At 41.3% G+C, this 18,703-nt stretch overlaps 1 protein-coding gene across 3 annotated transcripts in view; it reads right to left on the bottom strand.

The window, feature by feature from the left end:
• The window catches only part of SACS (sacsin molecular chaperone), a 58,175-nt gene that overhangs the window by 22,460 nt on the left and 17,012 nt on the right, over positions 1-18,703 (bottom strand). For all 3 annotated transcript variants that reach the window (XM_084879286.1, XM_084879287.1, XM_084879288.1), the window contains 2 exons: positions 5,182-5,328; positions 256-1,741 (listed from right to left, as the gene is read on the bottom strand). In XM_084879286.1, coding sequence (XP_084735412.1) covers positions 256-1,741; positions 5,182-5,328 — 1,633 coding nt within the window. The remainder of the gene's footprint in view (positions 1-255; positions 1,742-5,181; positions 5,329-18,703) is intronic.

The following is an 18,703-nucleotide window of genomic DNA, read 5'->3' as shown; positions in this document are numbered from 1 at the left end:
ATACGGGGATGATGCTCTAACCAAATGAGCTACCTGGCCAGGCTTCAGATAATTTAACTGATAAAAGTGAATAGTTTCACTTTAGGATGTAAAAATTTATCCAATCATATTTTTAAAAGTACTATATTTCTGCAAAAGTCTTCCTTATAAAATCTACATCGATAATGGATGCATTTCATAATAAAGGACTGTAAATGTGAGCAGGGACAGGAGTCTCTAAGAGTAAATCCATATTTTTTAAAGTGTGTTCTATACCTTGGATAGTCTTCTGAGGTAATATAAATAACATCTTGATCTGATACAGATGAGGAGAAGGGAATAAAATTTCCATTTTGTAAAGGTAGCAGCTCCAACCCAAGCAGTTCACTATAAGCTTGGTCAGACAGCACAAATTCTAAGAGGTGAAGCTTTTCTTCAGCGCTGCCCAGGTGTGCAGACTTCCTCAGCACCTGCCGCACCCACGCCGGGGTCACCTTCCGCACAGGTTTCTCACTGGAGGCAGTGAGCTGCACGGCTGCAGCCAGATTCGCTGGTACCTTGACAATCTGCTTTCCTGAGCTATGGAGGTAGTTGAGCACAGTCTTTGTGTGTTCCAAACTTTCATCAAGTTCTGAGAAGTAAGCCTGCTCCAACTTGACCCAGTGATTGCTAATAGAATAAATAACCGCATTCTGGAACAGCTCACTGAACAGAGGCTCTAACACCGGTTGCCAGTGCACCTTGACTTTGTTCACATCAGGCCAAAGTTTATAGATTATGTCAACTGACAAGGGAAAATCGGAGCTCCTCTTTGACTCCAGGCGTTTAATAGAATCTAAGATCAGAGTAGCATAGGCTTTAGGGACAACATTCATGATCAGAAATTCATTCCACAGGGCAGCCGGATCTCTCCACTGGTCCAACTCTCTCCATTTTATGCTTCTGCGATTGTCAGTCAGGCCAAAGAACCCACTGATGTGAACGGGAAGGCCCGTTTTACTCTCCTCGCCAGGAGGCAAGGGAAGAAAACAAAACGCTTTTCCTGAGAAATCAGATGTTGCTCCTTTTTCTTCATCATCTCGGTTTGATAAAGACATAGCTATTCCAATGGTTGGGATGAATTTCAATTCATCCGCTAAAGAGTCAAGTTTACTACTAATTCCTCGCCCACCCACACTGTTACACACCAACCAAGATGTCTTTTGTGTGTCCTTCATACTCTCGTCTTCTAAAACTATATTTATATGATATGTCACACAGGTTATGCTATTGCTTGGAATCTTTTTACAATAGTTACTTATAGCAGTTTCCAGAATCTTGACAGAATTTGGCCGTTCCTGTTTTAGGGCCTTATTCTCACTAGCAGTCACTCTAAACACTAGTTTCTCTGTTCCATCAGTTTCTCGGACATGTAAGGAGACATCCTGCACACTCTTCAGAAACAACAGCACTGTGTCTGCATCTGCCCTAAAAGATTCAAACAACTCAAGAACCTTTTGCTTATTGTAGAGGTTACTACTAAGCTGGGAAGGCTGCAGGCGAAGAGGAAAACGGAAAAATGTTCCTGGAAAATGGCCTTTTATAAACATTTCCTTGGTGCTTCCAAAAATGCCAATAAATGGCGCAAACTGGTCTGAAAGTTCACTAATTTCTTTGCTGTCATCTTTGAGATTCCAACATTGACCTGATTCGTGTGGACCAAAAAGTGTTTGGTGAGGATCCAACATCCCAATCTGGTCACCACTAAAAATACAAGGAACATCTGTAAACAAACAAACAAACAAATAAATAAAAATTAAGCAGTCATGATCAACTCTGAAGATTAATGGAAAGTTGTAATTATACTTACAATGCATAATTATTATAAAAATATTACATTTCCAACAACATGAATGGAACTGGAGAGCATTATGCTAAGTGAAATAAGCCAGTCGGTGAAAGATAAATAACACATGATCTCACTCATTTATGGATAATAAAGAACAACATAAATAGATACACAGGCAAAGCATATAAGCATAACCAATGGACACAGACACTGGGGCGGTGGGCCGGGGTGGCGTGAAGGGGGAGAAATGGCATATGCTGGGAGGGGGTAAGGGAGGCCAGGGAGAGGTCAATGGAGGGGAAAAAAGGAGACATACGTACTACTATTTGTAATACTTTAAACAATAAAATAAAATTTAAAAATTTAACTAAGTTTTCAAATTTTAATTTAAATAAAAATATTACACATGAAAAAGCATAAGGCATAGAGTGACTCCAAATAGATTTATCTAAAGAAAAAAATTAAATTTAGCACAAATATATAATTCTTTGAACATGAAAAATGATTTCTCTCTTGATTCAATAAGTAACAGCATAAAGATTTTACATGATTATTATGAAAACCTAAGATATATCTTCCAACACTTATTAAACAATTAAAATATGTAAAGTCATTGGATATCTACACTCAACCCCACAGCCATGTAAACCCAATTAAACAGAACAGAGTTGCATCTATGCTCAAAATGAAAACTTTAATGGTAGATTCTCTGAAGGGAGGAGGCAAGAAATATCAGGAAAAATCCTGCCACCAAATTACTCAGTAAGCATCTGACCTTCAGTGAGTGTTGAAATGCGTTCCCTTGGTTGATGTGCATCCCTATGCTCCTCACAATAGATGTGTCACTCAGGTTGGGAGCATCTCACCACACTGAATCTAAGGGTACGGCTTCCAGACACATTTTTTTTTGTATAGCATGATCACTAAATTGATCTGCTTCACCTGTTCTTTAACCAGAAGCAAAGTGATATGTAAACACTGGCAGAACAATCAGACATGTCAGAACTGCCGTATGTGAAAAATCCTTCAACCTGATGCCTTTAGGGACAGCCCGAGGTGACCTGGTGTCTGCCTCTCAGGCTGGCTGAGCACCTAACCTCCATGCGTGATGCAACTCCAATGAAGTCCACCTTTAATATTTATTGTCATCAACTGCAGGCTCAGTTGTCACAACCACCAACTCCTAAACTCTCAGTATTTAAAGCAGGAAATGTTATATCCACAAACCTAGCTGTTAAATCAATCAAAAGTGTGGTCTGTGACACCCTCATCCATAGACTATGTACACTCCCATTATTAAAATTATGCCTGACATTTTACAGTATGACCCATGACCTTCACAGATCCTTAGATTAGAGAACAGTACTCCAGTTAATACTACTGCACATAAATGTGGTTATTTTCTAATGGGGAACAAATCTGAGGGAGATGCAGATATTGGCAGTCTGCCAGCCTCTGACTAACCAATTCATTTTTGTACAACAGTCTCCACACTTATGCCATTCACATATGTGCCCCATACTTAAAAACTGATCTGAGGGATAATATTCAAATAGTTTAACACATAAACATTAATAGACATGTGTAACCCTATATAATAAAGAGGTAATATGCAAATCGATCATCACACTCTCACAAGAGGCCAGTAGGGGGGCTAGTGAGGGACAACCAAATGACTGAACAAACAGGTTGTGTGGGGCGACCAGGTCGGCAGGGGGGTTAGTGAGTTATGACCAAATGACTGAAGAGCAGGCTGCATGGGGCAACCAGGCTGGTGGCGACGGGGGTGGGGGGGTGGGGGGGTGAGGGGTGGGGTGGGGGTGGGTGAGGCTGGAGATGACCAGGCTGGCAGGGAAGGCAGTTGGGGGTGATTAGGCTGGCAGGGGGGGGCAGTGAGTGACTAGGCTGGTGGTTGGGGGCATTTGGGGTGGCAGCCAGGCTGGCAGGAGGGGACAGTTAGAGGCAAACAGGTTGGCAGAGGGAGGCAGTTGGGGGCGACCAGGCTGGCAGGGAAGGCAGTAAGAGGTGACCAGGCCAGAGTGGGGGGGTGGGGGGGAAGAGAGTTAGGAGCAACCAGGCTGGCAGGGAAGGAGGAGTTGGGGGTGACCAGGCTGGCATGCAGAGGCAATGAGGGGCAATCAGGTCAGCAGGGGGGAGCAGTTAGGGGCAACCAGGCAGGCAGGCAGGTGAGTGATTAGGAGCCAGTAGTCCAGGATTATTCCCAGGATCAGGCCTAAACCAGCAGCTGGACATCCCCCAAGGGGTCCCAGATTGCAGGCTGAGCTGAGAGTACCCCCCTCCAGTGCACGAATTTCATGCTCTGGGCCTTTAGTAGTAATATAAAATTGTAATTTATGAATTAATTTTATTATATGAGTAATATGACTTAATACAATATTATACAATATATAACAAGGTAAATGCAATACAAAAATATAGGCTTACTAAAATTGGGTTATAATGAAGGTGACCTTATGTCCCATGCATCAGAGGCCATTAAAGTTTAGGCCAGTTAATAATAATATCACGAGTGTCCCAGTTTTGATGATATAGTATGTTATCATTCTAACTATAGTTATATCTCTGCTAAGTCAATCTTTCCTCCTGCAAGTTCAAAATGCAAAAAGAATTTGAAACTAAAGTATAATGAGGGCCAATTCCATATATATATATATATATATATGTATGTATATATATATATATATATATATATATAATATATATGATTACAAACTATAGTAAATATTGAGAGCTTTTATTCTGGAAGAATAGCTATATACTCTTAGAGATGTCTATCCTAAGTTCATGTATTTCCTGTTGTAACTACAAACCATGATTTCAAAGTAATCTTTAAAATACTCATAGGTTTAAGAGCAAAAATTTTATGAGAAAAATGTAGAGAAACCAGAATCACCTCAAAGATCTTTATTCCGTCAGTTATTTGATACCATTAAATATTACATTTTCCTCGTTAACCTCCTGGTATTTAAAAATATGTATAAGAGTATGTGAGAATTGGTTTGCCTGACTCAAAACATTTCCAGTGTAAAGTATTTCAGAGTAACAATTTTATGTAAGCATATCAAGAGTTACATTTCAAACCCCATATAAAATGACTTAATATATTACACTGATTACACACTGTATTATAATGACATTAACTTTTAGCATCATATGATGAAGCTTTGATATAGTTACCATGGTAATTTCTGAAAACTCAAAACAGATATTTCATTGACACACTTACCACTGACAGAAAAATAAATGGAAAAAAATACTTTTTAAAACAGTATCATCTCTGAAGTTAACCAAATAAATGACACACTACAGGCTAAAACGATTTTCAATATCAAGATTGAAATCGAATACTATACCCGTTATGTGATAGACAGAATTGAAGCCAATTCCAAATCTTCCAACCTTCAAAGGGTCATCCTTCTTCCTGCTTCTTGCTATTTCTTGAATACCATGCCAGTCCTCTGGGGTGAAAACGGCATTGTTGTACACATAGAGAGCTGAGCCTGAATGTTAAATGCACATGCACATATCAGAAAGAAGTATGCTAAGGTATTCAGCTCTTTTAAGAAATTCCTCCATATAAAGTTGCTTATTTGATGGGAAGATGAAAAGTGAATGGTATGATTGAATTCTGCACTATAATGCCAACTGTTTTCAGAATAAAAATAAAGAACAAATTAATGGTAAAAATTACCAGCAGAAGGAATATAGCACTGTTGACCAAAAATTCAAAAAGGAAAAATTAGCTCAGGTGGCGTGGTTCAGTGGTTTAGCATCAACCTATGAACCAGGAATTTATGATTCAATTCCCAGTCAGGGCATATGCCCAGGTTGTGGGCTTGATCACCAGTGTGGGGTGTGCAGGGGCAGGCAGCCTATCCATTATTCTCATCATTGATGTTTCTGTCTCTCTCTCCCTCTCTCTTCTCTGAAATCAATAAAAATATTTTTAAGGAAAAAATTAAGGGTATTATGGTACTTATGTAAACACTCAAAATACAGGGCAAACAAGGAAATTTATCACTTTGTAAGTATGTTTCTCAATAGCATATTAGTTATTTTTTGCAAGCGAGATTATTTATAAATAAACTAAGGAGACTTTCTACTGGTATTTGAAGAAACCGTATTAAAATTAATATTAAAACCGGTGTGCAAATTCATGCATAGGTAGGGTCCTTTGGGGTGGCCTGCAGGGATCGGGTGGAAACTGGCAGTTCAATGCCGTCTGCCACTCCTGCTCATCCAGGCCCTGCTGTGCCTGCCATGGGCTTGCGCCCAGTCAATCCTGATAGGGAGAGGCTCATGCTGCCACAGCGGTGCTCACCAGTCATGAGCCCTGTGTCTGGTGCTCATCCCGAGGCCGGTGGGGGAAAGGGGCAAGACCCGATTGGCCCTCCGGGCAGGCAGTGAGATACCCTTGCCAGCTCGGATCTGAATCCGTCCTGCTGACATTTGCACAAAAAAGTATTTCCTATAATAAAGAATTTCCTCCTCACATCCCACCCCACCCTCCACAGTTTTTGTTGGGAGCCACCTGGCAGCTGCCTTCAGTCTTCACTCCAGCCAGAGCACCGCTCCTATAGCTCCTTCTGCCCCCACCCTCCTCCTAATAGCCTATGTTCCGCCCCACCCGGCCTCTCTGCGCCTGCATGCATACTGCCCAGAGAGGCTGGGGGACAGAGCCACCACCATATTTGTCAGATTAATTTGCATACTCAGTCCTGATTGGCTGGTGGGCATTGTGAAATGATGGTCAATTTGCATATTTCTCTTTTATTAGTGTAGATTATTTAAAAAAGTGAGCAATAATCCAATAATCATCTTGTAAGTATTTGTTTTGGCAGCTTCTATATTTTTCTACACAAGGCACTACTTATATAATTTAAAAAGTCCTTAATTTGACACATTTTTAAGTAAGCACATCAGAAGAATATCACCCTGTCTCTAAAGTAGTTCCTTTAAAAAGTTTTAATTATAATTCTGCACAAAATATTTTTAGAACTCTACTTTTTTAGATTTATATTCAGAATCTCTAATATTCTTTGAATATATTCAACTATAGTAACTTATCATACTTTAAAATAATAAATACTTTTCTTTGAAAATATTACTGAAGTATAACCTAATTTTGCCAGAGCCTATACCTACAATAAAGTACCAAGTTTTAAGTGTACAGTTTGATGTATTCTTACAAAGTGAATAAACCTGTGTAACATTCATCCAAATTAATCATAGAGAACATCCCAGCATCCCAGAAGCCTCTTCTCATGTGATTATAAAATCAAGCACAGATATGTGGATGTGGGCCCAACATAGTTGTTTTACAAAAATGGTGTGACTGCTATTTGTAAAATAGTCAAAGTAGGAATATGAAAATAGCTAAGACTGTTGAGGCTTTTTTGAGAAGGACAAAAAAAGAAAAAAGTTATTAAAGTGGATTCTAGAGCCAGGTAAGTTTGAATATCAGACCCAGTCTATGTTATCACTTCAGGCAAAACTAAAGCCATTAAGGCTCAGTTTCCTCACATGTAAAATAAGGATGAGAACAGTATATGCCCACAAAGCAAAGTGCTGAGGATCAAATGAGACAATACAGATGAGGGACTCGGTACAATATGCAGCATTGCGAAGACACATAAAAAAGTCAGATATTATTACTGTTATATTATTAGTAGTATATGATAATGTTAGTGTTTATCATTAACAAAATAAACATTATAGAAATATTGATAAAATAAATGCAACAGCTAATTCGAGCTGGTTTAAAAATGGCATCTAGCAAGCATGGCCTGGTTCTGCAGATCAACCGAAGGACTTTTATACATGCATATAAGAACAACCAATGGATACAAAACTCTGGGGAGGGAGGGGATGTCTGGAAGGGAGGGAGGGGGGCAAAAAAAAAAAAAAATCAATAAAATATATTAAAAAAATAAATAAAAAATAAATAAATAAAATAAAATAAAATATAAAAATACATAAGACAACAAAGAAACAAAGACCAACCACAAAAACTCACAACACTGAACACTAGGGCTGAAAATGAACCTCTTGCCAGAATCTAGAAAAAAATAGCATAGCTATGAGATCCACGGAAGGGAATTAGAAATCCAGCCACGAAGCACACCCCTTCCTTCCTGGTGTTAACTAGAAAACTGGGCAGCAACCTTTTAATGCCTGACTACTTTTATAAAACACTTGTTAAATTACAAAATAATAGATGCTTGCTTTTTTTTCAAATAAAAAAGTATTTCCTATAATAAAGAATTTCCTCCTCACATCCCACCCCCACCCTCCACAGTTTTTTTGAAGTGTCAAAACTACTGTTCCCTATCCTACACATCAGTGCAACTCTAGAAAGAAGGAACAGGTGAAAAATACTCTGTAAGTGTAACTGTCCTATCTGTGGCTGTCAGAGCTCTTCTCACACCCTGGTTTGTCATTGTCATCACCAGGCAATGCACATACACAAGCCCTCTTCAGCAAACAGAGACCTGGGTGAGAGGCAGATAGACATAGCCTTCTTAACTGGTTTCTGCATCTAGCAGGTAAAATCTAGATATTGTTTAAGGTTTTTAATCAAGGTATAATTCCGATCTTACTCATCCTGGAATGAAGAGGGAAGCTGGATATTTTGTCTTTGCTCCAATCTACTTGAGTCTCACTGAATCTCTGCCTCTATCCCTGAGATCAATTTAAAATATTCCACATTTATCCTAATAAAAAGGGTGTGCTCGGAGAATAAAAATGGTGGCAGAGCAAGTGGATGCTCCCAGGAACAAACTGATCTTACAACTAAAGTACAAAAAAAAACCTTCCTGAATAATCAACGGAAAACTCTCAGGAGAGAACCCTGACACTTGAGGACCAAAAGTGAAAACTGCATAGAGACTGGTAGTGGGGGAAGAGGTGTGAAAGGGCTGGCCAGACACCCATAGATAATAACTGAAGTCCCGGAAAGATATCTCAGTTGTGGGGGTTGCCACTGAGAACTCTGGGACCTAATCCCCAAGCTGGGCCCCCCAGCAGAGAGCCCCAGAACGGAGGAGAGTACCCACATAATATCGGGCTGTGAAAAGAAGTGGCATACTTTCTCCCATGGAGAAATGGCTGGAATTCTGGCACCCTCTTAAAGGGCCAATGAACAAAATTCCCTGTGGAGCCATCCAACTGGGGCTCTGGCAAAGTGAGAGTAAATTGGATTGGAACTATGAAGGCAGAAGCCAGGACTGGAGACTGGAGGGATAGAGCTCAGAAGGCAGACACCCATCCTAAGTTTCCAGGGCTGAGTCACTACCTCATGCAATGGAGGACATCTTTCCCACATAGACATCTGCCTTGCCTTGGGGGAAGATAGGTGACACATCCTATTAGAAAATACCTTGCCCTGCAGCCATTTAAGAGATTAAAAATAACAATCAGCCTCCAGACAGTAACTGCCCCACCCTGTTGAATAAAACTCTCACCACACCTGGGGACAATTGCGTGAGGGCAACTCAGGTCGGAATCCTATCAGTCTATAGGCAGAAATGACCCTGGGGGCTTTGAGTTTAAGCCTGATCTAATTAGTCAGAAACAGTCTTTAACACTGTCCTGCACTAGCGATTAAGAGATCTAGAGATCTATCTAATTCATAGTCACAAACCCAAACAGAAAGCCAAAATGAGACAAAGAAACAATCCGACAAATGAAAGAATAAGAGGATTCTCCAGTAGAAGATATAAATGAAGCAGAGATAAAAAATTTACCTGAATCAGAATTCAGAGTAATGATGGTAAAAATGCTCAACAGCACGAAAAAGGATAGAGCATGAAAAAAGAACAGTCTGAGATAAAGAATGACATAACACCAATAAAGAACACATTGGAAGGAAAACACAGCAGATTAGGGGAACCTGAGGATTAAATCAGTGAATTGGAAGACAGAGTTGAAAATATCACTCAATCAGAAAACCAGAAAGAAAAAAAAAATTAAAAAACAGGAATACAGCTTAAGGGAGCTGTGGGACAATGAAAATTTAACAATACTAGAATAGCAGGTATGCCAGAAGAGGCAGAAAGGGAGAAAGACATAGATAAGGTGTTTGAAGAAATAATGGCCGAAAACTTCCCTAACCTGGTTAAGGAAAAGCTCACACAAGTTAAGGAAGCACAGAGATACCCAAACAAGAAGAACCCAAACAGGCCCATGCCCAGACACATCATAATTAAAATGCCAAAAATTAAAGATAATGAGAGTATCTTAAAGGCAGCAAGAGAAAAGAAAACTGTTTCCTACAAAGGAGTTCCCATAAGGCTGACACCTGATTTCTCATCAGAAACTCTACAGGCCAGAGGAAATGGCATGAAGTACTTAATGTAATGGAAAGCGAGGATCTGAGACCAAGATTTCTATATTTAGCAAGGAACTTTATTCAAAACAGAGAGTCAAATAAAGAGCTTTCCAGACCAGAAAAGGCTAAATGAGTACATCACCACCAAACCGGCATTACAAGAAATGCTAAAAGGGACTGCTGTAATGAGCAGAAAAACAGAGAGAGAAACCTAGCCATACAAAAATTTAGTGGCAATAAATCAGTACCTATCAATAACTAACGTAAATGGATTAAATGCTCCAATCAAAAGGTGTAGGGTAGCAGAATGGATTCAAAAACATGACCCAACCATATGCTGTTTACAAGAGACTCACCTCAAAATAAGACATACACAGGATGAAAGTGAAGGAATGGGAAAAAAAAATTTCCATGCAAATGGAAAAGAAAAAATGCTGGAGTAGCAATACTTATATCTGACAACATAGACTTTAAAATGAAGGCCATCACAAGGGACAACAAAGGTTACTACATAATACTAAAGGGATCAATCCAACAAGAGGATTGGAACTGTGAAGGCAGAACCCTGGTAAACATACATGCACCCAACATCGGAGCACCTAAATATATAAAACAACTTCTAGGACTTTAATAGAGAGATCAACAACAACACAGCCGTAGTAGGAGGCGTTAACACCCCTCTGACTTCACAGGATAGATCTTCCAGAAAAAAAAAAAAAAAAACGAAAAAAAAACTTAACAAGGAAACAGAGACTCTAAAGGACACACTGGTTCAGATTAACTTATAGACATTTATAGATCATTTCACCCCAAAGCAGCAGAATATACAGTCTTCTCAAGTGCACATGGATCATTCACAAAGATAGACCACAGGTTAGGACACAAAAGTCTCTATAAGTTCAAGATTTATTTTTATTTATTTATTTATTTTTTAATATATATATTTTATTGATTTTTTTACAGAGAGGGAGGGAGAGAGATAGAGAGCTAGAAACGTCGATGAGAGAGAAACATCGACCAGCTGCCTCTTGCACACCCCCTACTGGGGATGTGCCCGCAACCAAGGTACGTGCCCTTGACCAGAATCGAACCCGGGTCCCTTCAGTCCCCAAGCCGACGCTCTATCCACTGAGCCACACCGGTTTCGGCTAAGTTCAAGATTTAAATCATATTGAGCATCTTCTCAGATCACAGTGGAATGAAATTAGAAATCAACTATAGTAAAAATAACCAAAACATTCAAACACATGGAACCTAAATAGCATGCTATTAAACAATGAACAGGTTACCAATGAGATCAAGAAAGAAAGAAAAAACTTCCTATAGCCGAAACTGGTTTGGATCAGTGGATAGAGCGTCGGCCTGTGGACTGAAAGGTTCCAGGTTCAATTCCGGTCAAGGGCATGTACCTTGGTTGCTGGCACATCCCTAGTAGGGAGTGTGCAAGAAGCAGCTGATCGATGATTCTCTCTCATCGATGTTTCTAATTCTCTATCTCTCTCTTCCTCTCTGTAAAAAATCAATAAAATATATTTTAAAAAAACCAAAAAACTTCCTATAAACAAATGAAAATGAACACACAACAACCTCAAATCTCTGGTTCACAGCAAAAGGAGTCCTGAGAGGGAAATTCATAGCACTACAGGCCTATCTCAAAAAAAAAAAAAAATTAAAATACTAGCAATAAACTATTTAATACTACAACTTAAAGAACTAGAAGGATACCAACAAAAAAAGCCCAGAATAAGTAGAAGAAAGGAAATAATAAAAATTAGAGCAAAAATAGAAAAGCAGGAGGATCCAAGATGGCTGCTCGGGTAGACATCTAACCGCAGCAGCACACAACAATTTCAATGGAATACAACTAAAATGTAGAGTCGACTACCAGAGCTACAGGTAGTCGACTGACTGAAAATTCTACAACAAGAAGGAAAGAGAAAACCAGAAGGAAAATCAGAGGAGCTGAAAAAAAGCCTAAGGTACGGAGACATATTGCGCGCCCGCACGCACGCGCGCGCGCAGAGAGGTCGCAGCCGGAGAGGAGGAGAGGGCTGGGTGCTGCCTGGTGTTCCCCAGCAGGAAGGAAATAAAAAACCCCACCTGGGCTGAACCCCCGAACCGGCAGCGCTGAGACCCAAGTTATGGGCCAGACCCTGGGGACCCAGGCTCCGGCAGGGGGAGACGGGGCTGTGAGGCGGAATCCCAGGGGAGCAGCGAAAAGCAAGGCCCCCGGAGTCGCGCGCACATTGCACGCAGAGGACGGAATGTTGACTCTGATGCTGGATTACCCTAGCCGGAAGAAACAAAGCCTCCGGCGGCACTGAGCCTCAGTCTGAACTGCTCTGAACCCCAGTTCTAGGCCAATCCCTGGGGACCCAAGCACAAGCAGAGGGAGACGGGGCAGTGAAGTGGAGTCCTGGGAGAGCGGCGAAAGGCCGAGCCCCCGGAGTCACGCACATTGCTTGCAAGGGAAGGAATGTTGACTCTGATGCGGGATTGCCCTGGAGGGAAGGAAACAGGAGCCCCGGCCGTGTTGGGCCCCAGTTTCGACTGCTCTGAACCCCAGTCCTAGGCCAGACCCTGGGGACCCAGGCTCAGGCAGGGGGAGACGGGGCTGTGAGGCGGAATCCCAGGGGAGCGGCGAAAAGCGGAGCCCCCGGAGTCGCGCACACTGCGCGCAGACGCGTACATTGCGTGCAGAGGACAGTCTGTTGACTCTGATCCTAGACTCCCATAGCGGGAAGGAGAAAAAAAGCTCCAGAATGGAGAAATGCGACGAGGAGCAGGAGCCCCTGCCAGACACTGGCCAGCCGGGCGCCAGCAAGGAGCCGGGCGACGGGGCCCCCGGTGGGGGGTGCCCCTGAGCCTTCGACCGCTGAGCGCGGGCAATGGAGCCAAGGCCGGGGGCTGCTTCCTGGGCGGAGCCGACCCCGGCAACAGGCTGAAGCAGCGCAGGAGCCCGCAGAGAACAAAGGGGTGCCACAGGCCAAGCTGCTGAGCTCCCAGGACAAGGAGGAAGAAACCAAAGAAGTTCTCAATGTGAAGAAATCAAGTGAGAGCAAAAGATAGTAAAATTACTTAAGAAAGAATACAAAGAAGATCTTGAAAAATCAAAGACTAAGTCAGAACTCAACTCACCAGCCAACATTGCAACATAAATGCGTTTAAAAAAAAAAAAAAAAAAAAAAAAAGGACAGAATGTTGGAACAGCGGCGGCCAGGCCTAGAGTGGCCAGGCACAAGGCAGTGGCAGCCGGGCCCGGAGCAGCAACGGCCAGGCCCCAGAGCAGCAGCAGCCAGAACCAGAGCATCAACAGCCAGCACTGGAGCAGCCAGACCTGGGGCAGTGGCAGCCAGGCCTGAGGTGGAGGCGGCCAAGCCCAGGGTGACCAGTCCAGGAACACCCAGACCCAGAGAAGCCAGGCCCAGAGCAGCCAGGTTGGAAGCAGCCAGGCCCAGAACAGCAGTAGCCAAGCCCAGAGCATCCAGGCTAGGAGCGGCCAGGCTCGGAGCAGCTGGGCCCGGGGCAGCCGGGCCCAGAGCAGCCGGGTCGGGTGCGGCCAGGCCCGGAGCAGCAGCTGCCAGGCTGGGAGCGGCCAGGCCCGGAGCAGCCGGGTCGGGTGCGGCCAGCCCCGGAGCAGCAGCTGCCAGGCTGGGAGCGGCCAGGCCCGGAGCAGCGGCTCCCAGGCTGGGAGCGGCCAGGCCCGGAGCAGCAGCTGCCAGGCTGGGAGCGACCAGGCCCGGAGCAGCCGGGCCCAGAGCAGCCGGGTCTGGTGCGGCCAGGCCCGGAGCAGCAGCAGCCAAGTCCAGAGCAACTAGGTCGGGAGCGGCAGTGACCAGACCCGGAGCAGCTGGTTGTGGAACGAACCAGAGCAACGGAGGCCAGGCCCGGAGCAGCCAGGCCCGGAACAGCTCGCTCCTCGCCTGCCCCTGCCCCATGGCTGCCTCTCAGACATGGCTGGAAACTTTTGTGGGAACTTGAGGGTCTGCTGAATCAAGAGATGAAGGCTTAGATCTGGATGTGTTGAGTTAGTATATTGCTGGGGTGTTGATCTGTGAGTGCCTTGGGTGGGGCCTGGATGAGGCTGGTTGACCTATTTGAAAATGTCTTTTGTGTGAAGTGTATCATTGGGCATGTGGAGGTATTATTGATATGAGAAAATGCTAAGTAACTGATTTACTATCTGAAAAGGGATTTACTATCGGGGAAAGGGAGGGAGGAAGAGGCTGAACATAAACTGTGCACCTATGGATGAGGACAATGGGGAATGGGGAGGGGGCAGAGAGTGGGGTGGGAACCTGGTGGAGGGGGGAAGAAATGAGGAACCTTTGTAATAATATGAACAATAAAGATTGATTTAAAAAAAAATTAGAGCAAAAATAAATAACACAGAGACAAAAAAAAAAAAATCAATGAAACCAATTGCTAGTTCTTTGAAAGGATAAACAAAATTGATAAACCATTAACCGGACTCATCAAGAAACAAAGAGGATCCAAATAAATAAAATCAGAAACAAAAGAGGAGGAGTAACCTCTGACACCACAGAAATACAAAGGATTGTAAAAAAAATACTATGAACAACTATATGCCAACAAGCTGGACAATGTGGATGAAACAGATAAAACTAACACCTATATCCCTCAAATTATTTCAGAAAATCCAAGAGGAAGGAACACTTCCAAATTCTTTTTATGAGGCCATCATTATCCTAATTCCAAAACCAGATAGAGACAGTAGAAAGAAACAGAATTAAAGGCCAATATGCCTGATGAACATAGATGCTAAAATCTTCAATAGGATTCTCCCAAATTAGATCCAGCTTACATTAGAAAGATGATACACCATGACCAAGTGGGATTTATCCCAGGGATGGAAGTCTGGTAAAATATTTGCAAATCAATAAACATAATACATCACATAAACAAACTATAAAGCAAAAATCACATGATCATATCAATAGATGCAGAAAAAGCACTTGACAAAATACAACACCCATTTTTGATAAAAAGTCTCAGCAAAGTGGGAATAGAGGGAGCATTTCTCAACATGAAACAGGCCATATATGACAAATATACAGCCAACATCATACTCAATGGGCAAAAACGAACCATTTTCCCTAAGCACAGGAATAAGACAGGGATGCCCACTTGCACCACTCCTGTTTGACATAGTACTAGAAGTGATATCCATAGCAATCAGACAAGAAGAAAAAATAAAATGCATACAAATTGGAAAAGAAGAAGTAAAACTGCTATTGATGATATAGAAAACCTTAAAGACTCCATCAAAAAATGACTAGGCTTGCCGAAACTGGTTTGGCTCAGTGGTAGAGTGTCGGTCTGCGGACTGAAGGGTCCAAGGTTCAATTCCGGTCAAGGGCATGTACATTGGTTGCGGGCACATCCCCGGTAGAGGGTGTGCAGGAGGCAGCTGGTAGATGTTTTTCTCTCATCAACGTTTCTAGTTCTCTATCTCTCTCTCTTCCTCTCTGTAAAAAAAATCAATAAAATACATTTTTAAAAAATGACTAGACTTAATAAATGAATTTGGCAATGTAGCAAGATACAAAATTAACACCCAGAAATCTAAGGCTTTTTTATACACCAATAAATGAACTCACAGAAAGAGTAACTAAAAAACAATCCCATTTATCATTGAAACAAAAAATTAAGATACTTAGGAATAAACTTAACTAAGGAGGTAAAAGACCTATATTTGGAAAACTACAGGACACTGAAAAAAGAGATAGAGGAAGATATAAACAAATGGAAGACTATACCATTTTCAAGGATTGGTAGAATCAACATCATACTACCCAAAGCAATTTATAGATTCAATACAAACCCCATTTAAATACCAAGAGAATATTTCATAGCCCTAGAACAAATTTTCCAAAAATTCATCTGGAATAAAAAAAAATACCCTGAATAGCTGTAGCAATCCTGAGAAAAAAGAACAGAGTTGGAAGGATCACAATACCAGATATTAAACTACTAGAGGCCCAGTGCACAAAAGTCATGCACAAGTGAGGTGTGTGTCCCTCAGCCCAGCCTGCACCCTCTCCAATCTGGGACCCCTTGAGGGATGTCTGACATCTCTCTCACAATCCAGGAATGCTGGTTCCCAACCGCTTGCCTTCCTGCTTGCCTCATTGCCCCTAACCACTTCTGCCTGCCAGCCTGATCACCCCCTAACCACTCCCTACCAGTCTGATTGACACTTAACTGCTCCCCTGCTGGCCCGATTGCCCCTAACTGCCCTCCCCTGCCAGCCTGGTTGCCCTTAACTGTCCTCCTCTGGAGGCCTGGTTGCCTCTAAATGCCCTCTCCTGTTGGCCCGGTAACACCTAACTGCTCTCCCTTGCCAGCCTAGTCCCCCCTCAACTGCCCTTCCCTAAAGACCTGGAACCCGCAACTGCCCTCCCCTGCAGGCCATCTTTTGGTGGCCATTTTGTGTCCACATGGGAGCAGCCATCTTTGACCAGATGGGGGTGGCCATCTTGTATGTTGGAGTGATGTTCAATTTGCATATTACTCTTTTATTAGATAGAATATTACAAAGCCACTGTTTTCAAAACAGCCTGATATTTGCACAAGAAGAGACATATAGATCAATTTGACACAATAGAGAACCCAGAAGTCAACTCAAGCCATTATGCTCAACTAATATTTGACAAAGGAGTCGAGAGCATATTGTACAATGGAGTCAAGACAGTTTCTTCAATAAATGGTGTTGGAAAAACTGGACAAATACATGCAAAAAAATTAAACCAGACCTCTAAGTTATACCATACACAAAAATAAACTTAAACTGGATAAAGGACTTAAATATAAGACGAGAAACTATAAAAATCTTAGAAGAATCTACAGGCAGCAAAATATCAGACCTATATCATAGCAATATTTTTACTGATACAGCTCCTAACAAGAGAATAACAAATGAGACTATATCAAATAAAAATCTTCTGCACAGCAAAAGAAACCATCAACAAAACAAGAAAACCCACCGCATGGGAGAACATATTTGCCAATTTTATCTCCAATAAGGGTTTAATCTCCAACATTTACAGGGAACTCATACAACTTAATAAAAGATAAACGATGCAATAAAAAATGGGAAAAAGACTTAAATAGACACTTTTAGACAGAGGACCTCCAGAAGGCTGAGAGACATATGAAAACATGCTCAAAGTCACTAATCATCCAAAAGATGCAAATCAAAATGACAATGAAGTACCATCTCACACCTGTCAGAATGGCTATTATCAACAATCAAAGAATGACAAGTGCTGGTGAGGATGAGGAGAAAAAGGAACCTTCCTTCACTGCTGGTGGGAATGCAGACTGGTGCAGACAGTATGGAGTTTCCTCAAAAAATTAAAAATGGTGCTCCCATTTGACCCACTTCTAGGAATATATCCCAAGAAATTAGAAACACCAATCAGAAAGGATATATCTTCATAGCAGCACAAGTTATAATAGCTAATATTTGGAAACAGCCCATCAGCAGATTAGTGGATTAAAACACTGTGGTACATCTACACAAGGGAATACTATGCTGCTGTAAAAAAGAAGGAACTCTTACCATTTGCAACAGCATGGATGGATCTGGAGAGCATTATTCTAAGCGAAATAAGCCAGTCAGAGAAAGATATCTCATGATCTCACTCATTTGTGGAATATAATGAACAACATAAACTAATGAACCAAAATATAGCCAGAGGAAAAAATATTTTTGAATATAATAGAAGTAATACTGTTATTGCAGATTTTTAATATTTCCTATAACTTTGGTGACATTATACTATGTTAGTACAGTTTTAGTAGTGTTATTATATTTAAAATATTTTTTCTTGATATATTAATTTTTATTATGAGTAATATTATTATGCTAAATCATTTTTCATTTATTATTTTTATTGATTAAGGTATTGCATATGTGTCCTCATCCCTCCTAACATTTTTTGAAATACTTAAGTTCATTGCATGTAACATTATTTTTTAAATAATTTTTATTAAAATATTCATTTTATTGCATGTAATATTATTATACTTAAAATAATTTTTCTTGAAATATTAATGTTTATTGCATGTAACAGTATTATATTTAAAATTGTTTTTTTTAAATAAAATAAAATAAAAAGGGGTGTGCTCTTGGTTCTGAGTGATATGAAAAAAGAATAAACCCCCAAGGAAAAAAAACAAAGGATTATCTGGGGAGGAAAGGGTTAGCAAGCAGCAGGCTGTACTCTATTTTCTCCTCTTAAAGAGAATACCCAAGCCAAAATCTCCTTATAAACACTCTGCTGACAGATTTCTAGGCAAACACAATAACAATATTTATAAGCAGAAAAGACGCAATCTAGTGAATGTTTTTAGAAGGTTGCTTATTGAAAATAAACCTGGAATTTATAGATTTAGAAGGCATAATTTCCTGAAAATATCCCAAACTATATAATTATCAGAGAAAAACACGAACATTTTTCATGACTAAAATAACTTGGTTTGGGTACCTAAAGGCCTGCTGGCATCACTCAGAGGTCACT

Source organism: Pipistrellus hanaki (assembly GCF_964339955.1).
Source record: "Pipistrellus hanaki genome assembly, chromosome: 3".
Classification (NCBI taxonomy): Eukaryota; Metazoa; Chordata; class Mammalia; order Chiroptera; family Vespertilionidae; genus Pipistrellus; species Pipistrellus hanaki.
This window is presented reverse-complemented; position numbering and strand designations above follow the sequence as displayed.